Source organism: Caenorhabditis remanei, chromosome II (assembly GCF_010183535.1).
Source record: "Caenorhabditis remanei strain PX506 chromosome II, whole genome shotgun sequence".
Taxonomy (NCBI): domain Eukaryota; kingdom Metazoa; phylum Nematoda; class Chromadorea; order Rhabditida; family Rhabditidae; genus Caenorhabditis; species Caenorhabditis remanei.
Genome location: NC_071329.1, coordinates 1,372,694 through 1,395,849, shown reverse-complemented (window position 1 = coordinate 1,395,849; position 23,156 = coordinate 1,372,694). Strand labels below are relative to the sequence as shown.

Sequence of the window (23,156 nt, the reverse complement as noted above, 5' to 3'; positions counted from 1 at the left end):
TTCTTTGTTCCATGCTATCCACGTGTCTCTATGCCCTCTCTATTCTCTTCAAAACCGACTAATCGATTTGTCGAGAAGAGAATGACCTTCACCTAGTCGGTGTCTTGTCGTCTCATTTTCTATCAGTATCCTAGATCTCGGCCCGGCGTCATATATATCTTTTTACCAAGACCGCAGAATCTGTATTCATTCTGACAGAGAATGTGAGAATTCTGCGGTTTTTTCTTGTGGTTTTGACGCCATTTTTAGGGGTTTTTAGGTCAATCTGATGTCTAGAATCTGTGCTACAGGAGACGCTTGGGATATCCTGAATTTTAATTGTCCAGAATTCCCAAAAATAGAGATTCCAAGCCGTTAGATTTCGAGAATTCGGGTTTCAGAGAAGCCTAGAGTGTCAGGATTCCGATTATCAGGATTCTGAGCGAAACATGGAAATTCTGAGTTTCTAGACAATTCGACGTCTAGAATCTATGCTCCTGGAGACGCTGAGTCCTGGAATTTAGATATTCTGAATTCTAGGTGATCCCGTGTTCTGGAATCCCGAAAATTTGAATTCCAAGCCGTTTTTCAGCCTAGATTTCGAGAATTCGGGTTTTAAAGTTGCCTGAATCCTTAGAACTCCAATTTTCAATCTCCAGGTAGTCTAGAATTTCAGGATTCTGACTATTAGGATTTTGAGCCATTTGATATCTCAGAATTCGGAAATTTTGGATTTCTAGGCTAACTGATGTTCTAGAATCTTAGATTTTTTAGGACTCCAGAAGCTCTAGATTCTGAATTCTGAGTAATCCGGCTATCTTTTGATTTGAAATTTCGCAAATTTCAGTTTCAGGGTCATCCGGTAGTTTGGAATCTTAAATATGAGATGTTTCAAGCCATAGAATCCCTCTTTTTTGAATTCACAGGCTATTTTTGACCCTGGAATCTCAAAATTCGGGATTTCAGATCATTCTGTGAAGTAGAGCCTCTTTATTTCAATTTCTATGGCATAGAATTTCAGAAATCTCAGCCACCGTGACTTCAGAATCTGGAGATTCTGGCTTCTAGATTCCCTGGAATCTGGCAATTCAGATTTCCAGATAGTTAGAATCCTGACTTTGGGATTTTTATGCCACTTGGCATCTCAGAATGCTCAAAATCGAGTTTCCAAGCTAATTATCTCGAAACATCTCTCATTTTCTCCATTTCAACCTCAAATCCTTCATATTTACAGTATGACCACTCCTCCAACCTACACCCCGAAGAACGTGGTGATCACCGGCGGATGCGGATTCATCGGCTCCAATTTTGTCAACTACATTCACGACGCGTGGCCGACATGCAATTTTGTCAATATCGACAAGTTGATTCTGAATAGTGATACGCAGAATGTGAACGAGTCGGTGAGACAGTCGGCGAGATACAAGTTGGTTCTCACTGATATCAAGAACGAGGCAGCGATTTTGAATGTTTTCGAGGAGAATGAGGTGAGAACCGAGGGATGGCCTAGTTTGGGATTCTAGGCCATGCGCCATTTTTAGGCGGTTTTGCTACAGAATAGTTTGAATTTTGCGGTGAAATTGCAAAAGTGGGCGTGGCCTAGCTGTTTCGCAGGATTTTTCCCTCGAAATTCTTGAAAATGGAGGAAGAAACCAAACTGTGCGGCAAACTTGCAAATGCTTGATTTCAAGCTCCGCCCATTTTGTTTTGCAAAAATGCCGCATTGTTTCGATTTTCGCTCGAATACCCTTTGGAATTTGTCGAAACGCAAGAATGAGATTTCCGGAAAAAAGGCTCCGCCCACTTTTTGCAGATGTGCCGCATAGTTTCTATTTTGGCTTTTTTCTGCTCGAAATCTTTCAGAAACTTTTCGAGACGCAAAACAACCAAATTTTATTCGTAATTCTGGAAAATAGGCTCCGCCCACTTTTTCCAGATATTTTTCTTAAAATCAGCCCAAGTGGGCGTGGCATCCGGGGAGCTGCCACATTTTGGCATATTTTTGCTCAAAATCTTCGAAACTGTGCGGCAAAACTGCGAAAATGGGCGTGGTCTGCATTTTCAGCCAAAAACTTCCAATTTTCTCATTTCCAGATCGATACCGTGATCCATTTCGCCGCCGATTGCACCTCGACCCGTTGCTACAATGAGACCGCCGAAGCCGTGCAAAACAACGTGCTCTCCTTCATTCAATTCCTCGACACCGTCCGAAAATACGGTCGAATTCAGCGATTCGTTCATATCAGTACCGATGAGGTGTACGGTGACTCGGATCTATCAGCGGATGAGCAAGGGAAGGTGGAGCATTCTCGTCTGCTCCCAGGTAACCCTTATGCCGCTACAAAGATCGCCGGTGAGGCGTACGTCAGAGCTTATCAGCGTCAGTACAACCTGCCGATTGTGACCGCCCGTATGAATAATATCTACGGTCCGAATCAGTGGGACGTCAAGGTTGTGCCGAGATTCATCGAGATAGCCAAGGCCCGTGGGGAGTACACAATTCAGGGTACTGGCAAGCAACTGAGATCGTGGCTATTCGTGGATGACGCCAGTGCCGGATTGAAGGCGGTCACAGAGAACGGGCGGCTCCAGGAGATTTATAATTTGGGGACGTATTATGAGAAGAATGTGGCTGACTTGGCAAAAACGATTCAAAAAGAAGTGGATCGACAACTCGGGCGGGCTCACGAGCCACCGAGATACAAGTCGATTCCAGACCGTCCGTATAACGATTTGAGATACTTTATTAGTATAGAAAAGGCTCAAAACGAGTTGGGATGGGCGCCCTCTACGTCGTTTGACGATGGGATGCGGATTACGGTAGCGTCGGCGTTGAAGGAGCGGACGCACGTGAAGATGCATGTGGCGATTTATGGAGGGAAGGGGTATGTTGGACAGGAGTTGCAGCATGTGCTGAAAGCGAGAGAGATTCCGTATGTGTTGGCGGAGAAGAAGGTCGGATTTGATAGTGATGAGGAGGTGAGTGGGCAGGGGGACATCTGGATAGACAGACATACAGACAGACATACAGACAGACAGACGCTGAATTCGCAGATACACCGACAGATCGTTAGACTGGTCTGTTGTGTCCGGATGTCCAAATTCTAGAGAACGGACATCCGGACAAAAGGATAGACAGACAGATGTTCAGATGATCCGAACTGAAATCAGCGGATTCTGTCGGTGTGTCCGAATGTCCGGATTTCCAGAAAACACCTCATAGGTTACAGACGTACAAACATACATATCGTTAGGCTTGTCTGTTCGTCCGGATATCCGAATTCTTGAGAACGGACATCCGGACAAATGGATAGACATACCAGATAGCCGGATGATCTAAATCAGCAATTTCTGTCTGTCTGTCGGTTTGCCCAGGTTTCCGGATTTCCAGATAAATCAGATTTCTGAATGTTATCTAGACGAACAGATAGACAGACGGACCTGTTTTGTCTGTCGGTGTTTCCGAATGTCCGGATTTCCAGAAAACTGTTTTTTCTGGGGACAAACAGAGTTATAGACAAAATTTTTTTGCGAAACAAGATTTCCGCATATTTTTAGACATCTGGACTAACAGCCACACAGACAGAAAATCCGCGATTTCTTGAAAAATCGAATTCCGGACATCTGGATAAACTGGTGCACAGAAAATCTCGGATTTCTGTCTTTCTGTCTGTCGGTGTGTCCGAATATCCAGATGTCCCGATTTCCAGAAAACTGGTTTTCGGACATCTAGATTAACAGAGCAACAGAAAGACATACTTCAATTGTTTTTGTCAGTTTGTCCGGATGTCCAAAACGTGAAATCTGGACAAACCGGCGCAGCGATATCTCATAGGTTTTCTGTCTATCTGTCGGTTAGTCCGGATGTCCACATTGAAATTGCGGACATTTAGACAAACTGATGCACAAAAAATCATGGATTTCTGTCTGTCTGTCTATCTGTCACATTATCGTTTTGTCCCGACTACGACCAATTTCAGGTCGAAAAAGAGCTCGCCCTACTCGGTGTCACCCATGTGATCTGTGTCACCGGACGGACCCATGGGCCGGGATGCAACACTATCGAGTACCTGGAGGGCGGAGCCGACAAGGTTTTCATCAATGTCAGGGATAATATGTATAGGTAAGGCTCTGAAGAAGACTCCGCCCACTTTGTCTGGAACTTCCAGGAAGGGGGCGGAGCTTACTGGAATATCGAAACAACTGATTTTTAGACGTTTTTTGAGCTAAAAATGCCAAAAAAAATCCGATTTTCTCACTTTCAGCGCGACAATTTTGGCGCACATGTGTCGAAAAATCGGACTGCACTATACGTACATTGGCACTGGTTATATGTTTGCTTATGATAAGGAACACCCGATTGGCGGCGACGAATTCAAAGAGGAGGGTATGTGGTTTATTGGGTACTAAAATGCAAAAATGTTGCCATTTTTCCCCATTTTCAGACGAGCCAACGTTCTTTGGATCGGCGTATTCTGTGGTGAAAGGGTTCACTGATCGACAGATGAATTATTTCAATCAGAATGTGAGTTTTGTCTGGATGTCCGGATGTCCGGATGTCTGCGGACATCGGGACGGACAGATTTACAGACAGACAAAAAAATAACGTCTTGAAGCCCTTTTAAATCGGGTTTCTGGACATCTGGATGCACAGACACACAGATAGGCGAGCCAATTCTATGATGACAGTCGGTTTGTCCGGATGACCGCGTTTGCCAGACTTTTGGACATCTGGACGGACAGATTTACAGACAGACAGATTACCCAGTGCTGTGGACATCAGGATAGTTGGATAGACTGACAGACGAAGAGCAATTTGAATATGTTTTCTGGACATCTGGATGCACAGACACACAGAGAGATTGCTCAGCGTCTAGCTTGAGGACATCCGGACAAACCATCAGACAGACAGACGAGCCATAGCTATAGATGACTGTCTGTTTGTCCGGATGTCCGAGATATTGTACATCGGGACGGACAGATTTACAGACAGACAAAAAAATAACGTCTTGAAGCTCTTTTAAATCGGGTTTCTGGACATCTGGATGCACAGACACACAGATAGATAAGCCTTGCAATCAGGAAATTGGAAATTGCGGACATCCGGATAGTCCTACAGACAGACAGATTAGTTTTGGGTTTCATGGGAGAAATAGGGCTCTAAAATTGTCAAAAACCCCGATTTTTCTACTGAAATTGATGAAAATTAGGGGAAAATCGATCTAAAATTGTCAAAAAACAAGATTTTTGGCTGAAATTGATAAAAATTAAAAAAAAAATGTGATATTAGGGGGAAATATGGCGATAAAATCGTAAAAAAACGAGTTTTTTCAAGAATCGTAGTTCGGTGTGTCCGGATGTCCAGAAAAAACTCAAAATGGACATCCGGACGAACAGATCGACAGACAGACAACATTTTGTGTGCTTCAAGCTGGAAAGTCTGAAAATATTGCCGATTTTGAACAAAAAGCGACAAAAAATGGAGAAAATTAGGCTAAATTAGTGTTCGAATGCCCAGATTACACTAGGGGGATTCACAGACACACAGATGGAGTGACTGAAACAGTGAAAGCCTAAGAAAAAGGCAGATTTCGGACAAACAGACACACAGATTGACTAAATTGAAATCTGTCGGTATGTCTGAATGTCTGGATGTCCTTAGAAGACTATTTTTTGCCAAAAAATTCTCTTAAAAGGGATTTCAGGGCTGGGAAAACCTCAACGTCCGCATCACGCTTCCACTCAGTCTGGATTTGGAGCAACCACGCAATTTGCTCTCCAAAATTATCAAATACAAAGAGCTCTTCGACATTCCAGTGTCCCTAACCATCCTCCCCGACTGTATGAACGCAATGTGCAATCTAATGGAGCAACGAACGGGCGGCACGTTGAATTTGGTGAATCCGGAGCCAATTTCCCTCTACGAAGTCGTCAAAATCTACAAGGAAATTGTGGATGACGCGGTGAATCCGACACCGATCGGTGTGGAAACCGAGAGGGCTCAACAGTTGTTGGCGACGAAGGGAAATTGTGCGTTGGATACGCAGAAATTGCAGAGAATCGCGCCCGTCTTGTCGGCGAAGGAGAGCTTGATCAAGCATTTTAATGAGATGGTTGCTAAATAATTATTTTTTTTACTGGAAATGTTATTTTTTGTGGAAATTTCACTAATAAATCGAATAAATTGGGATAAAAACACCTGTTTTTCGCAGAAAAACAAAGAATATCGGCGAAAAACACCCAGAAATCGGCGAAAAACACACAAAACACCGGAAAAACAAATAAAAAACGGAAATTCGGTGTGGATTTACGGTGGCCTTGGAGTCCGCGGGACTAGAATACCAAGGTCCGTGTACTCCTCTCGGAAAAGGTCTCGCGGGGAAGAGACGAAATGGTGTGGATTTACGGGAATTCGAATAATATTTTTATCGTGATTTTGCATGTTTTTTGTTGGTTTTTAGTGGTTTTTCTTGATTTTTTGAGAGTTTTTTGTTGTTTTAGGGTGATTTAGCTGCTAAAAATCATATTTTTCACTATTATTTACCTGAAAATCGATGTTTTAAACACGAAAAAGCTGTTAATTCTTTTTCGTAAAAAATCGTGGTTTTTTCATCAATTTTTAGTGGTTTCTAATGGATGTTTGTGGTTGTTAAGTGAATTTTAGTGATAAAAGGCTACTTTTAACCTATAAATTATACATTTCTTGTGGTTTTTCACAATTTTACACCAAACATCATTTTTTCGACCCGATTTTTCTCAATTTCCACCCAAAATCTCTAATTTTTCCAGAAAAATGCTGCGAACGATGTCGCTGGTGTGCTCCTCGGCGAATCTCTGCAAAAACACCAAACCAGTATGGTCACTGGCGTCCGCTGCACGATTTTCCGATAAAAAGAAGGGGTAAGTGGCGAAAAACCCTCAAAAGTAATAAATTTTTGATTTCAGCGACGATTTGGAGACGGATTTGCAGAAAGATCTGAAAAAGCTGAATGAAATTCTAAAAACTGGAATAAAAGAGACCGAATCACTCAACGATAAGCTTCAAGATGCCACGCCCACTGGAAAAATCGATAAAAATTTCATGAATTTCCGAAAACAAGCGGAGCAGGAGGCGTTCAAACGTAGCAGTATTTTCAATTGGAAAACTGTGCTGGGGACGTTTGCAGTCGGTGGAAGTTGTCTAGCCGCCCTGTTTTATATCAAAAAATAAGGCTAGAAGAGCGAGAAAAGCATAGAAAACAGACAGCTGGAAAGGCGAGAATCGGTGGAGAATGGGAGTTGATTAATACGAACGGAAAACTGGAAGGGTCTGAGGAGTTGAGGGGAAATTGGCTTCTGATGTATTTTGGATTCACAAATTGCCCGGACATTTGTCCAGATGAGATTGAGAAAATGGTGAAAGTAGTGGAGATTGTCGAGGCGAAAAAGAATGCACCGCCCATTGTGCCTGTCTTCATTTCAGTGGATCCGGAGAGAGATTCCGTGGAACGGGTCAAAGAGTACTGTAGCGAGTTTTCGGATAAGCTGAAAGGGTTCACTGGGAGTCAGGAACAAGTGAATAAGGTTGCGAAGACGTTCCGTGTCTATCATAGTCAGGGACCACGTACGTCGAAACAAGAGGATGATTATATTGTTGATCATACTGTGATTATGTACTTGATTGGTGAGTTTGAGTAGTGAAAATCTAGTGAAAATCCCTAAAATTCATGAATTTGAAGGTAGAAAATGGTTTTTTAGAGCTGAAAATACCTGAAAATCGATGATTTCATGATTTTTTGAGTCAAAAAGTAGTTTTTAGCTGCAAAACTACGAAAAATGGATTTTTTTGAGCCAAGAATGGATAGTTTTCGAGGTTTTTGTGTCAAATTGAGTTTTTCGGCTCAAAAATTGATAATTCTCAGATTTTTTGAATCAAAAGTAGTTTTTAGCTACAAAAATAGGATTTCAAGCGGAAATTTTGTGATTTTCTGAGCATGAATTCGTTTTTTGAGCTTCGAAATTGCCATTTTCTGAAAATCATAAATTGAGAGATTTTGGGCTCAAATTCTACAATTTTTAGAGTTTTTTTGAACGAAAATCAGAATTTTTGGTCTCAAAAAGCTCAAAAAATGAAATTCCGGGCGAGGAAGCTTCAATTTCCGAGTTTTTGAGCTATTGGGCAAGAATTTTCACGTAGAATGAGACTTTTCAGGTTTTGTATGACAAAAATCTTTAAAAAATGGCAAAAATATAGATTTTCGGTTCGACAGAATATGAAAAAGGCTCATTCTATATGAGAATTCCTGTCCAATAGCTTAAAACTTGGAAATTGAGACTTCTGGGCTCAAAAATCGCCCAAATTTTCAGTTTTTAAGCTCTTCGGCTCTGAAAATCGCTCAAAAAACCCTAGAAATTGAAGAATTTGAGCCCAAAATGCCTGAATTCATAACTGTCTATAAATGACAATTTTGAGGCTTAACAAATGAATTTCTGCTCTAAAAATCACAAAATTTCATTCAAAATCATATTTTTGCTGCTAAAAACTACGTCTCGCTTCATAATATCCGAAAATTATCGATTTTTATGCCGAAAAATTGATTTTGACACTAGAAATCTCGAAAACTATTAATTCTTGGCTCAAAAATGTCTTTTTCCCACATTTTCAGTCAAAAGTCACAAAATTTCAGCTTGAAATCGTATTTTTGCAGCTAAAAACTACTTTCCGCTGAAAATTTATGATTTTTGAGCCGAAAAACTGATTTTTCAACCAAATTTCTCTTCCTGACACCAAAAAACATAGAAAACTACCATTTTCTTCCTAAAATTGGGTTTTTAACTAATTTCCTACTAAAAATACTCTCCAAGCACCAGAAGCCTCGAAAATTACCAGTTTTCGGCCGAAAATACTTGAATTTTGAGCCGAAAAATTGATTTTTCCATCGAAGTTCTCTTTTTCTGACACTAAAAACCTCGAAAACTCCCAATTTTTGGCTCAGAAATCCTATTTTTCACTCTAAAATCTCCATTTTTGCAGATCCGGATGGTCAATTCCATGATTACTACGGTCAGAATCGAAAAGCGGAGGAGATTGCCAACGTGATCGAGATGAAAGTACTGAAATATCAGGCTCAAAATCGAAAATCCCTTCTAAATCTCTTCTAAATTCTCTTCGATTTACGTGTATTTCTTGTTAGGTTTCTCTCTTTTTTGTTTTTATTTTATTGATTTTTCAGTTTTTTCCCCGTTTTTAAGCGCTTTTTCTCGGTTAGTTTTGGTAGTTTAGGACTGTTTTCATAAATATTTCGAGTTTTTACTTTTAAAAATTATGATTTTTGTGATTTTTACGTTCGAAACTGCAAATTTTCGATCATTTTGATATCTTTTTTGCGTTTTTTGTTGGTTTTTTTTAGCTGGAAAAGTGTGATTTTCAGTTTTTCCAGAATTTTCGCCTCGAAAATATGATTTTCAGATGGTTTTTTGACTGGAAATGTCGATTTTGGGCCGTTTTTGAATCGAAAAATGAGTTTTTCCCTCCGGAATTATCGAAATTTCAGATTTTTAGAGCCAATTTCAATTTAAATCACTAGTTTTCAAGATTTATGAGTATTTTTAGTCAAAATCCGTCTGAAATTCTGAAAATTGCTCATTTGAAATGAAATTAATAAATCTTTTTTTCGTTCGTTTTTTGAGAAAATATGCGAAAAAATGAATAATATTCACGAGAAACCCCCGTAGAATAGTCTTATTTCACTTTATCGCGTTCAAATTTCGCGGCCAGCCGAATTTCGGAGCATCGTAGTTGCGTGCGTCGCGTGCGCGTTGCGTGCCTTCAGATGAGAGGTCCGAAGTGCGGTCGTAACGTCATACCCGGACATGCTTGTCGAAAAATGAGTTTTTCTCTCTGCAATCATCGATTTTTCAATGGAAAAATCCATTTCTTTCACACTGAAAACATGAATTCGGACCGTTTTTTCTCTATTTTTTATCAAAAAACCTTTTCAAATTACGAAAAAATCAATATTTTCACATGTTTTTAGCCCAATTTCAACTGAAATCGCTGAAAACTTTTTTCTAGTTTTTGAGATTTTCAGTCAGGATTTTCATTTTTCGAGTAAAAATCGTGATTTCTCGCCAAAAAACTGTAAATTGCAGAATTGCAGGTCATTTTTTTCGTAATTTTCCGTCAAAACTCTTCCCAAATGCCTCATTTTCGAGATAAAATGAAGAAAGGCATCAATTTCTACCCAAAAGATTGTCTATGTTCTCAATTTCTCTCATTTCCAGCCAATTTTCTTTCATGTTTCTCAATTTTCCGTCAATTCTTCCCCATTTCCATCCAAATCCCTCCCCAAATTCCCAATTTTCCAGATGACGTCAAAACCAGAAGACGTCTCTCGAAACGATTCCAAAATCGCGTTTTTTTCGACAAAAATGCTTATTTTTCCGGATTTTTATACGACTTTCACTTGATTTTTGTCTATAAATCAGCTAAAAGCTGTCTGAGATTCTCATTTTTGCTCATTTCAAGGCTAATTTCTTTCATTTTCTTCAAATTTTCTCTACAAAATTGTCGTTTTCGGGATTTCCTGAGTATTTTTTAGTCAAAATCTGTCTAAAATTCAAAATTTTCCATTTTTCGATTACAAAAATCTGTAAATTGCTCATTTTCTCTCAATTTTCCGTCAATTTTTCCCGATTTTTCTCAATTTTCCACAAAATTTTCCCAATTTTCCAGATGACGTCAAAACCAGAAGACGTCACCTTAAAATCGGTGAAAACTGTTTTCTAGTTTTTAGTATTTTAAGGTTATTTTCAGTCAGAATTTTAATTTTTCCATTAAAAATCATGATTTCTCGCCAATTTTTTGCGTTTTTTTCATCCGACATCATCATTTTCTCTCCAAAAAACTGTCTGAAATGCTATTTTCAATCGATTTTTGTCTATAAATCAGCTTGAAATCGTATGAAATGCTCATTTTTTCTCATTTCCAACCAATTTTCCTCCATTTTTCTCAATTTTCCGTCAATTCTTCCCCGTTTCCCTCCAAATCCCTCCCCAAATTCCCAATTTTCCAGATGACGTCAAAACCAGAAGACGCGTCTCGAAACGATTTCAACGTGCGTGTCGCGAAGAGCAATGACAATGTCCGTTACTCAGTAATGATGTTCAACGGAATGGACAAAGTGGACACATCGAAATGGACGTTAGAGAGTGCGGTGACGATGGAGAGAGAAGACAATCAGAGAGTGATTCTATCGACTCAGACGGTTCAAGAATACGGTGAAGGATCGGAATACGGTAAGGCGGCACGTGAGGAGGCGAGACGAAAGAAGTACGGACGGCAGTCGAAAAGCTATAAACTCGACAATCAACCGTGGAAACTCACGTTCACCGAACCGGAAGGACGACAGCGACAGATGCGGGGAATCAGAGAGGGCGGAGCCAATGAGCACGCAGACTACTGGGTTTTTTTGAAACCACCCGGGTCGAGCGAGTTTAAGGTGAGAAATGCGGGAAAAATCGGCCCAGAACCATACAAATTCTCTTTGTTTCCCCTAAATCGATGCAAAATTGCTCAAAATCGGTTAAAATTGGCTTAAAAACGTTAAAAATTGTTGTTTTTTAACTTAGAATTCTCAATTTTTACTGAAAATCGGTGAAAAATCGGCTTAAATCGACAGAAATCGTGAAAATTCATTTAAAAACCCTCATTTTTTGCCTGAAACCATTTGAAATTGGTTGAAATTGGGTCAAAAACTATTAAACTAAGACGACAACGGCAGATGAGGGGAATCAGAGAAGGCGGAGCCAATGAGCACGCAGACTATTGGGTTTTTTTGAAACCGCCCGGGTCTAGCGAGTTTAAGGTAGGAAATGCGAGAAAAATCGGACGAAAAAACGGCTGAAAATTGGTTGAAATCGACCCAGAACCATACAAATCCTCTTTTTTTTCCCTAAATCGATGCAAAATCGTTCAAAATCGGTTAAAATTGGCTTCAAAACGTTAAAAATTGGTTTTTTTTACTTAGAAATCTCAATTTTCACTTAAAATCGCTGAAAAATCGGCTTAAAAATCGCCTAAAACCTAAAATCGATTAAAATCTTCTTTTTTTCACTGAAAATTGATGAAAATCGGCTCACAACCATCAATACCAGAAATTGGTCCAAAATTGGCTGAAATCGGCCTAACATCGTTAAAAAAGCCAATGAGCATGCGGACTATTGGGTTTTTTTGAAACCGCCCGGGTCTAGCGAGTTTAAGGTAGGAAATTGGACAAAAATCGTTAAAATCCTTGATTTTTGGCCGAAAATCGATAGTAAATCGTTCAAAATTGGTAGAAATTGACTTAAAAACGATAAAATTTTCATTTTTTTACTGAAAATTAATGAAAATCGGCTCAAAACCATCAATACCAGAAATTGGTCCAAATTTTTCTGTAATCGGTCTAAAATCATTAAAATCCTCGGTTTTTGGCCCGGGAACAACGAAAATCTGCTGAAAATTGGCAGAAATTGACCTAAAATCGTTAAAATCCTCTTTTTTTCCACTTAAAATTGATGAAAATCGGCTCAAAACCGCCGCTAAACCATCAAAACTGGCTCAGGGATCTTTTTTGAAACCACCCGGGTCGAGCGGTTGAAATCGGGTCAAAAACTATGAAATTCTCAATTTTTTTCCGAAAATTGATGAAAATCGGCTCAAAACCATCAATACCAGAAATTGGACCAAAATTTTTTGAAATCGGTCTAAAATCGTTAAAACTCTCGATTTTTTGATGAAAAACAACGAAAATCTTGAAAAATCGGCTCAAAAACTGTAAAGTAGACAAGTTTTCACTGAAATCCGGTGAAAAATCACCCGAAATCGGTTAAAACCTGCTCCAAACACGTTCTGAAACCGGATCATTTTGAAACAGCGAAAGTTCCGCGAGTTTAAGGTGGGAAAACTGCTGAAAATCGACTAACAATCGTGAAAATTCACAAAAATTCTCATTTCTTGCCGAAAATCGATGCTAAATTGTCCAAAATTGATCGAAATTGGCTTAAAAACGATAATATTCTCAATTTTTCACTGAAAACCTGTGAAAAATCGCCAAGAAATCCAAAAAATCCACTTTTTTTTCATCTAAAAACTCTTTTCTGACCCCTCCCCTTCTCAATTTCCAGGAAATTCATGAGGAAATTGAAATTCAGGCGTACAAAGTGGACGAATGGCACAAATTTCTGCCAGCGATCACGCATAAAACGTTGGATATCGATCAGGCGGAAGAGCAATTCTCTCAACGAAACAAAGTGATGAATCAGTTCGCACTGAAAGCGGCGATTCAGAATCAGTTGAATGCGACGGACGATTCGGAAATGACGGAGCAACAGAAACGACTTTTAAAGATTAAAGACGAAGGGAGTTCCGATGATTCAGATGATGAAGGGGATGAGGGAGAAGGCGGTGGAGATGAGAAGAAGGCGAAGAATAAGAAGAAGAAGAAGAAGAATTTGAAGCCGGCGAAAGAGAAGAGACAGAGAGTCGAGAATAGTGATGAGGTTGCCAGTGAGTGAGACACTTTTCAGACAGAAATTTAAAAATTTTGATGAATTTTTTGCCTTTTTTGAAGTGATTTCGAGCGATTTTTAATGAAAAACGGGCAAAAAGACAGAATTCCGGAAACTTTGATGAATTTTTTGCCTTTTTTGAGCGATTTGTTGATAAAAAACGGGCGAAAACGCGTTAGAAACCGAAAAAAGGCTCTGAAGCTCCGCCCATTTCTAGGCCACGCCCACTTTCTGGCATGTTTTGAGTCTTTTTCCAACCAGAAATCCGGAATTTTGAAATTTTGACGTTTTTTTTGTCTTTTTGAGGTGATTTCGAGCAGTTTTTTGAGAAAAAACGCCTAAAACTCGTTAGAAACCGAAAATCTTGCTCCGGCTCTGAAGCTCCGCCCACTTTTAAGCCCCGCCCACTTTTGAGACAGTGTTCAGACAGAAATTTGAAATTTTTGACGAATTTTTCGCCTTTTTGAGGTGATTTCAAGCGGTTTTTAATGAAAAAACGGGCAAAATCACGTCAGAAACCAAAAATAGGCTCTGAAGCTCCGCCCGCTTCTAGGCCACGCCCACTTTCTGGCAAAAGAAAGTTTCTGGCAGGTTTTGAGTCTGTTTTCAAATAGAAATCCGAAATTTTGAAATTTTGACGAATTTTTTTGCACTTTTTGAGGTGATTTCAAACAGTTTTTCGATAAAAACGAGCAAAAACGCGTTAGAAACCGAAAATAGGCTCTGAAGCTCCGCCCACTTTTGAGACAGTGTTCAGACAGAAATTTGGAACTATTGACTAATTTTTCGCCTTTTTGAGGTGATTTCGAGTGTTTTTAATGAAAAAACTGGCAAAAACGCGTTAGAAACCGAAAATAGGCTCTAAAGCTCCGCCTACTTCTAGGCCACGCCTACTTTTCAGCGGTTTTTTGATAAAAATAGGCAAAACCACATCAGAAAGCTCCACCCACTCAACTATCGAAAAACGCGCCGATGGTACCCCAGACTCTTATATATTCTCTTCCAGAATACGAATCATCTGACGGAGAGGACGAGGGACGTGAATACGACTACATTTCTGACAGTGGAACCGATTCTGAGTGAGTTTTTGTTCCAAAAAGGGGCGTGGCCTATTCTGAAATTTTCAGCCGCGAGCAAGTGCCATCTGACGAGAAAATCGAGAAGCAACTAGTGGGCGTGGCCGAAGAAGAGGGTGCCCGAAAGCTATTCGAGACGGATTCAGATGAATCTGACGATGATTTGGCGAAGAAACTTCTGAAACCAGATGATAAGAAGAAGGGAAACGACGTCGAGGAGCGAGAATCATCTGGAACGGATTCAGATGATCCGGATACGGAAAAGATTGAATCCGTCGTGTTTTTGAAGGCGAATAAGAATGCGGAAGTGGCTGGAGGAGGAGGCGGAGCGAAGAAACGACCGTTAGGGGAGGATTCTGAAGTGAAAACTGATGGCGTCGGGCCGAGTGATGCGAAGAAGGCGAAGCCAGCGGCGAAGTTTGAGGAGGGATTGAATGAGGAGACGGTTCGGCGGTATTTGAGAAGAAAACCGCATACTACAAAGGTAAGAAACGGGGAAAATAAGTACTCTTTTACAAATGCGCCCCACCGCAAACGAGAGAGAATCGACTCAGATTTTCACAGTTTTTGTCCTATTTTCGCTGTTTTTCATAATAATTTACGAAAAACAGCGAAAATAGATCAAAAACTGTGAAAATGTGTGTCGGCGCTAGAAAAAAACTCTGCGTCTCTCTCGTCGATACTCTCTCGTTTGCGATGGAGCGCATTTTGCACCCGAAAAAACGCCGTTATTTTTCCAGGAACTTCTTCACAAAATGAACGGAAAATGTGGGGATATGAGCAAATCGGAAATGGTCACCCGTCTCGCCACGATTCTCAAAGCGATCGAACCCCACCAGACACGTCAACTGAAGGGAAAGAAGGAGGTGCTCTTCTTCTCACTCGCCAACACTATCGCCTAATTTATTCCATTTTTTTCTCGATTTTCCACATGTTTTTATTCAATGATCTTTTCGCGAAAATTTCATATATATTTTATTCATTTTGTTTTATTTATCCACCAAAAAAAAGAGAGACTTGTAAATGAATGCACTTATTTGGGGTTTTATTGTTCTTTTAACAATTTTTTGCGGAATAATCGTCTGGAATAGGATGAAATCAGCTGAAAATCAATGCCACGTGGATTTTCGAAAAGTCCGCAAACACCGTCACGCAAACAATGCACAGAATCGCTAACAGTACTTTTAGGTAAACTTTTTGGCGGTTTTCAGATGTTTTTACGATTTTTAGACGTTTTTTGTATCTAAGAAATGATTTTAAAACTGAAAATACAATAAAATAAGCTGAAGTATTGATTAAATTACACAGAATCAGCTAAAACAGGCTTCCAGTGAATTTTCATGATTTTTAGAAATTTTAAAGTCGATTTCAGTGAATTTTATAGTGTTTTGGATAAAAATGCATCGAAAAACACTGAAAAATCATCGAAATCACCTGAAAATCGGCTGAAAATTGATGCCACGTGGATTTTCGCGAAGTCCGCAAACACCGTCACGCGCAAATACACCAAATCGCTTACAGTACTTTTAGGTGAACTTTTTGGTAATTTTCAGATATTTTTTGTGATTTTTACATTCTTCTTGTATTTAAAAAGTCATTTTAAAACTGAAAATACAATAAAATAAGCTGAAGTATTGATTAAATTACCAAGAAACAGAAAAATGGGCTTTCAGCTATTTTTTAAGAGTTTTAGATATTTTAAAGTCGATTTCAGTGAATTTTATAGTGTTTTGGATAAAAAGGCATGGAAAAACACTGAAAAATCATCGAAATCACCCAAAAATGCTCGGAAATCACTGAAAATCGGCTGAAAATCGATGCCACGTGGATTTTCGAAAAGTCCGCAACCACCGTCACGCGCAAGTGCACCAAATCACTGACAGTACTCCACTCATGCTTACTTTTTAATTTTCAGCGTTCTCTTCTCGTTTTTCACTAATTTTTCCCGTTTTTCTTGAATTTTCCATTATTTTTTGCAGAATTAACATGTCCGACATCGAAACCGCCGCCGCAATTCAACTACTCGTCCGACGAATCCTTCCCGAATCACTGCGCGTATCAGTGAAAAAAGCGAGAGCCGAATTGACGGAAAAGCAGAAACGGGCGGCGCTTTCGCTGAAATATCAGAAGGAAATCGAAAAGATGACGGAGAGCAAGCAGAAAATCGATAAATTCCGGAAAATCACCGAACAATTCGATCGCGACGTGCGGATTGCACAGGCGGCGCTGGAGTTCCTTTTGGCGATCGCAGAGCAGAAAGGAATCGATTTGGAGGTGAAAATTGACAAAATACTCGAAAAAATCCATAAAAATCACCCAAATTCATTGAAAAATCGATATTTCCAGAACACGTGGCACTCGAAATTCCAGCACTACCGCCGCCGGATTCCAACGCTTCAAAACAGCAAGAACTCGTCAAAAATAATAATTTTTATCCTCATAATCATCATAATTGCCTATTTTTTCTACTAATTTTTGATCAAATTCAACGTTTTAACCACACCATGTAACTTGAACCTTCGTGTACCATTTTGAACTGAAATTCTGTAATTGATTATTGATTTTTTCGATTTTTTTCGATTTATTCCGCTTTTAATAATATTTGATGTCTGCTTTCATTGTTTTCCAGCTTTTTTATTGTTTGAAATGCGTTGAAATCGCTGAAATTTTTATTTTTGAGATGTACGCAAACACCGCCACGCGCAAATGCACCGAACTTGGTTACAGTATCCCAATTTGCAGAAAAACGCCCAAATGAACGAAGGAGGGATCAATATAAGGCGTTTCGCAGCCAGATTTGTGAATGAACCGGAACACTTGTTTGAGGTCGCGAAGCAGTTCAGAAAATTACTGAAAACGGCGGAAAAAGAGCTGGAAAAGGCGAGAAAAACGAAGAAACACATCGAATTCCATCAGTGGAATATTGAGGATTATGAGGCGAAAATTGCGGAAGCCAATGAGAAAATTCAGGAATTAGAGAATAAAGTTCGAGAAGAAGAGTTTTTTGTGAATTTCATTCAGCAAATTGCCGATTTTCTCAAGATCGACATTGAGGTATAAAGGATTTTTTAAATTTTCAGTCTGAAAATCTTGATTTTTTCCAGGACACGTGGCGCCGAAGCTTTCTCCGCCTCCTCCAACATCTTCACGATCGCATCCATGCGCCGCGCGTTTTTGAGCCAATTCCACCGTATTCAATTTGGGTTTTCGAAGTTTTATTGACTATTCTTGTATTCTATGTGTATTTTACATTTTGAAATGTGTATATTTGTATTTATCAAGTTCTCATCTGTGTATTAATGAAGTTTCACCACTTTTCAACACTTTTCACCGCGTTTTTATGCAAAAAAATTGGTTTTTTCGTCACCCTGACTTCCACACGTGGCCACGTGGGGTCCGCAAACACCGTCACGCGCAAATGCACAGAATTGCTGACCGTAACCCACCAAAGAATTTTAGCGATATTTCTGGATTTTCATTCATTTCTATTCCAGAATTCCTCCCAAATGGACGGCAGACTCGTCCTCATCGAAAATTTCGACACCCCCGTCGGAAATACAGCGGACCTTTTGGATAGATACGGCGAGGAGCCGTACAACTTGTTCGAAATCGCAAAAAAAGCGAGAGCAGCGCTGAAAAAGGCGGAAAACGAGCTGGAAAAGGCGAGAAAAACGAAGAAACACATCGAATTCCATCAGTGGAGTATTGAGGATTACGCGACGAAAATTGGAGAAATTAGAGAGAAAATTCGGGAATTCGAGGAGAAAGTTCGCGTAGAAAAAGTGTGTTTGGAGGCTTTTCAGCGAATTGCGAGGGATCTTGGGCAGGATATTGAGGTAGTTTTCTAAAAAAAAAATGTTTTCCCAAAAAAAAAATTTTTTTCAGGACACGTGGCTCCGACGCTTTATCATATGGCACAATAGAATCGGCGCTTATTTCGACTGGCCGCCCGTTTTTGAGCTCGTCCGAATGAATTCCGTGTGGTTTTTCGACGTTATATTGGCTATTCTTGTATTCTTTGTGTATTTAACGTTTTAAAATGTGATTTTATGATGTAATTGTGTTTTCTGTGTTCTAATTTATGTAATAATACGTTTTCCTTGATGTTTTCCAGCTATTTTATGTGAAAAATGGGGTTTTATTGCCCTGAAATTGTTTGAAAACGGTGCCACGTGGATTTTCCGAAAAATCCGCAAACACCGACACGCAAAAATGCACAGAATCGCTTACAGTACTTTTTGCAGTTTTCAGTTATTTTTAGTGATTTCTAGACGGGTTCGAGTTAATTTTTAGATTTTAAAGTTGAATTTTCAATTAAAAATGTACAAAATCGCTGAAAATGCAGGAAAATCACCTAAAATAAGAGTCGTAGCTTTTTTTTTAGTGATTTTTATATAATTTTAAGCCGATTTCTGTGAATTTTTATTGGTTTGGACGAATTTCCATCAAAAAACACCAGAAAATCGCCCAGAAAACACTAAAAATCGGCGGAAAGTCAATGCCACGTGGATTTTCCGCCAAGTCCGCAAACACTGACACGCGCAAATGCACCAAATCGCTGACAGTAATCCAGATTAACAATGAAACGATTTTTCAAAATTTTGTCCAATTTAAAGAGGTTTTCCATCATTTTTGTACTTATTTTTGCAGAAAAAGCGATTCAAATGGACGAAGAAATTATCAATCTCCGAAATGTAGTCGAATATTTAGAGCGTATCTTAGGCGATTTAGAACTATTCGATGACGCCCAAAGATTTGTGAATGAGCCGGAAAGTTTGTATGAGATCGCAAAGAAGACAAGAAAAGCATTGAAAGAGACGGAACAAAATCTGGAAATCGCGATAAAATCGAAGAAAATCATCGAAAATCGCCGTAAAAATAGTCAGAATTTCAAAACGAAGCTTGCGGAAGCGAGAGCTATAATCGCCTGTGCACGGAAACTACTCACTGTGACAAAACAATTGATGAAAAATATCCAACGCATTGCAGACGTTCTCGAGATTGATATTGAGGTGATTCACCCTAAAAACTCCGAAAAACCAACAAAAAATCAATAAATTTTTCCAGGACACGTGGCGTCGAAGCGTCCTCCGCCAGTTCCATCAAACCCTTGATTGGTTCAACGCACCGCCCGATTTCGAACCAGTTCCAGAGAATTCCATTTGGTTTTTCAACATCTTATTGGTTATTCTCGTATTCTATGTGTACTTTACTATTTGAATTTTTTGTTCATTGATTTTTTCCCCTCAAAACCAGTTTCTATATGTTCCCTCATCCCATTTTTTGTCAAAAATTGCGATTTTCCCATTCTTAAGCCCCAACATTTTCATTTCTATTGTTTTTCTTGTGAAATTTTTACTTTTCGTTCGGACTCGCTGAGATGTGATATTATGATGTTAATAGATTTTTCCTGATGCTTTCCAGCTATTTCATGTGAAAAATCGGGTTTTATTACCCTGAAAATGTTTGGAAACGGTGACACGTGGATTTTCTGAAAAATCCGCAAACACCGACACGTAAAAATGCACAGAATCGCTTACAGTACTTTTTGCAGTTTTCAGTTATTTTTAGTGATTTCTAGACGGGTTCGAGTTAATTTTTAGATTTTAAAGTTGAATTTTCAATTAAAAATGTACAAAATCGCTGAAAATGCAGGAAAATCACCTAAAATATTATCGAAATAAAAACGTTCCGACATTTTTTACCGACGCGTGTTTGCGGACTCAGTGGAAAATTTAATAATTTAGCACTGCGTCCGCAAACACGCGTCGGTAAAAAATGTCGGAACTTTTTTGTCGCGACAATAAGAGTCGTAGCTTTTTTTTAGTGATTTTTATATATTTTAAGCCGATTTTTGTGAATTTTTATTGGTTTGGACGAATTTCCATCAAAAAACACCAGAAAATCGCCCAGAAAACACAAAAAATCAGCTGAAAGTGAATGCCACGTGGATTTTCCGCCAAGTCCGCAAACACTGACACGCGCAAATGCACCAAATCGCTGACAGTAATCCAGATTAACAATGAAACGATTTTTCAAAATTTTGTCCAATTTAAAAAGGTTTCCCATCATTTTTATAAGTTTTTTTTTGCAGAAAAGCGATTCTAATGGATGAAGAATTGATGCTTTTCGAAAATTTGGTCGAAAATATAGAGCGAATCATAGGCAATCTAGATGTATTCGTTGGAGTCCAAAGATTTGCGAATGAGCCGGAAAGTTTGTATGAGATGGCAAAGATTACGAGAAAAACACTAAAAAATACGGAACAAACTTTGGAAATCGCGATAAAAAGGGAGAAAATCGTCGAAAATCGCTATAAAAATAAAGAGAATTTCGAAACGAAGCTTGCGGAAGCGAGAGCTAGAACCGCCTGTGCCCAGAAATTAGTCACATTGACGAACGAATTTATGGGAACTTTACAGGACATTGCAGACGTTCTTGAGATTGATATTGAGGTTATTCACCCTAAAAACTTCGAAACAGACAAAAAATCAATAAATTTTTCCAGGACACATGGCGCCGAAGCGTCCTCCGCCAGTTCCATCAAACCATTGATTGGTTCAACGCACCGCCCGATTTCGAGCCAGTTCCAGAGAATTCCATTTGGTTTTTCAACATCTTATTGGCTACTCTCGTATTCTATATGTACTTTACCATTTGATATGTTTTTTCCCCTCAATACCAGCTTTTATTTGTTTCCTCATCCCGTTTTTGTCAAAAATTGTGATTTTCCCATTTTTTAGCACAAAGTTCTCATTTGTCATATTTAAATGAGCGCCGAGACCCAAAAATGAGGCCACAGGCGATATTTTCTAATTTACTATCATTTTCCACGATAAACCAGTGTATTCAAGCGAATCTTTTCTATTTCTCACTATTTCTGATCGTTATCAGATTGATTACCCAGTTATTTGAATTTTTCTGCTTCATTGAGACTAAGAACTGAGCTGTGTTCAAGATACTTGAGTATTTGATGTTGTAATAAAAGTTTACCTCTGAAAATTTGTAAATCTGCGTCAAAAACTTGTTAAAATCAGAATATTTTTTCAATTTCGCTGAAAACTTTTCACAAAATTTCAAAAAGCTCTATAGCAATTCTTACCGAACCACCAGCGAGGGTTTTGTACTTAAAATGTAGCTAGACGTCCCACTTAGTAAACACGAACAACCTGTTCTGAGAAATCATCCGAAAATCACGATTTTATCGAAGAAAATTGAAAGATCGAGTTAAGCGCCAAGCCCTTGGCGCAATTCTCGTGCGCGCGCCAACTTCAATTTTTCTTCGGATTGTCAGCGGTTTTCGATGGCTTTTTGAGTTTTTCGCTAGTTTTTAGTGGAAAAACACTTTTTTGACCTATTTTCTGACATTTTTAGCGTTGTTTTAGTGTAAAAATCAATGATTTTTGTCTAGAATTATCTGAAAGGCGATGCTGCGAGTTTTGAAGCGTTTTCCTCGTTTTTTTTTTCTCATTTTTGATCAACTTTTCGGTCAAAACTTATTTTCAGCAGTTTTTCGAGATTCTTATCGTCGTTTAAGGTTAAAAATCGATGAATTTGGTCTAGAAATGTCTGAAAAGCAATGCTGTCAAGTTTTGGAGTGTTTTCCTAGCTTTTTCTAGTTTTTTTTCTTTTTTTAGTGCATTTCTCGCTCAAAAACTGATTTTTAGCAGTTTTTCTACATTTTCAGTGTCATTTTGCTATAAAAATGAGGCCGTACCGAACGGGGAGAAACGACCGAGTGAGAGAAACGAAAGCGGGAGAAACGAAACCGGGAGAAACGAAACCGGGAGAAACGAAACCGGGAGAAACGAAACCGGGAGAAACGAAACCGGGAGAAATGGCGGCGCGGCGTTTATCGGGCTGTAAATGTTCTTAAACTGTACGAAATGTTTAAGAATATTAATTTAAAAGTTAAATTCACACATTTCATGTTATACAAACATTCTAACGAAGACAGTGGCATTTATCGCTTTCATCTCATATTTTGTTGATGACCGCCTTTTTGTCATTTTTCATCTGACAAGATTTAGGAACATTACTTATAGCTTTATGCACAATTTCATCACATTGACAACCCTATAAACGCCGCGCCGCTATTTCTCCCGGTTTCGTTTCTCCCCGTTTCGTTTCTCCCGCTTTCGTTTCTCTCACTCGCTCGTTTCTCCCCGTTCGGTACGGTCTCATAAAAATCGGTGATTTTCACCTAGAAATATCTCCGTCGTCAGGTTTTGTGTATTGTCCGCGAACACCGTCACGTAAAAATGCGGACTGCGAAAAAGGCGGTGCATTTGAATAAAATCGGCGAGAAAATCGATAAAAAAGTGATTTTTCGACGATTTTTTCTGGTTTTTATCGAAAACACCGGTTTGCGATTCATTTTTGATATTATTTCATCATCTGAGCTAGAATTTGCTAAAATTTCAATAAAGAATCGGTTTGTCATCTTTTCTTTGTCAATTTCAGCTTTTTTGCTTGTTCCGTAGCCTTTTCGTTCAGCTCTCTTTATGTTTTCAGCAAAATCGATATTTTCGAATTTTCCGGTCAAAAGAAATAGTGATTTTCCAACTGTTT

At 39.1% G+C, this 23,156-nt stretch overlaps 6 protein-coding genes across 6 annotated transcripts; all 6 read left to right on the top strand.

Moving 5' to 3' along the window:
- Positions 1–1,214: 1,214 nt before the first annotated feature.
- GCK72_003905 (uncharacterized protein) lies at positions 1,215–6,104 on the top strand (the record flags this gene model as incomplete). Its single annotated transcript, XM_003100254.2, has 6 exons — positions 1,215–1,466; positions 2,074–2,958; positions 3,960–4,102; positions 4,245–4,366; positions 4,425–4,504; positions 5,685–6,104. 6 exons carry the CDS (start codon positions 1,215–1,217, stop codon positions 6,102–6,104), a joined length of 1,902 nt encoding a protein of 633 aa, XP_003100302.2.
- A 680-nt stretch (positions 6,105–6,784) lies between these two features.
- GCK72_003904 (uncharacterized protein) lies at positions 6,785–15,487 on the top strand (the record flags this gene model as incomplete). The annotated part of the gene is made up of 9 exons (XM_003100318.2): positions 6,785–6,879; positions 6,925–7,148; positions 7,199–7,642; positions 8,993–9,069; positions 11,034–11,459; positions 13,153–13,507; positions 14,516–14,588; positions 14,637–15,069; positions 15,326–15,487. 9 exons carry the CDS (start codon positions 6,785–6,787, stop codon positions 15,485–15,487), a joined length of 2,289 nt encoding a protein of 762 aa, XP_003100366.2.
- Positions 15,488–16,571: 1,084 nt separating this feature from the next.
- GCK72_003903 (uncharacterized protein) lies at positions 16,572–17,057 on the top strand (the record flags this gene model as incomplete). Its single annotated transcript, XM_053724324.1, has 2 exons — positions 16,572–16,859; positions 16,932–17,057. 2 exons carry the CDS (start codon positions 16,572–16,574, stop codon positions 17,055–17,057), a joined length of 414 nt encoding a protein of 137 aa, XP_053588518.1.
- Positions 17,058–17,339: 282 nt separating this feature from the next.
- GCK72_003902 (uncharacterized protein) lies at positions 17,340–18,623 on the top strand (the record flags this gene model as incomplete). The annotated part of the gene is made up of 4 exons (XM_053724323.1): positions 17,340–17,639; positions 17,690–17,815; positions 18,080–18,421; positions 18,471–18,623. 4 exons carry the CDS (start codon positions 17,340–17,342, stop codon positions 18,621–18,623), a joined length of 921 nt encoding a protein of 306 aa, XP_053588517.1.
- A 626-nt stretch (positions 18,624–19,249) lies between these two features.
- On the top strand, positions 19,250–19,805 carry GCK72_003901 (uncharacterized protein; the record flags this gene model as incomplete). The annotated part of the gene is made up of 2 exons (XM_053724322.1): positions 19,250–19,597; positions 19,653–19,805. The coding sequence occupies 2 exons, from the start codon at positions 19,250–19,252 to the stop codon at positions 19,803–19,805; spliced, it is 501 nt and encodes a 166-aa protein (XP_053588516.1).
- Positions 19,806–20,692: 887 nt separating this feature from the next.
- Positions 20,693–21,246, top strand: GCK72_003900 (uncharacterized protein; the record flags this gene model as incomplete). The annotated part of the gene is made up of 2 exons (XM_003100253.2): positions 20,693–21,040; positions 21,094–21,246. 2 exons carry the CDS (start codon positions 20,693–20,695, stop codon positions 21,244–21,246), a joined length of 501 nt encoding a protein of 166 aa, XP_003100301.2.
- Between the last annotated feature and the right edge of the window lie 1,910 nt (positions 21,247–23,156).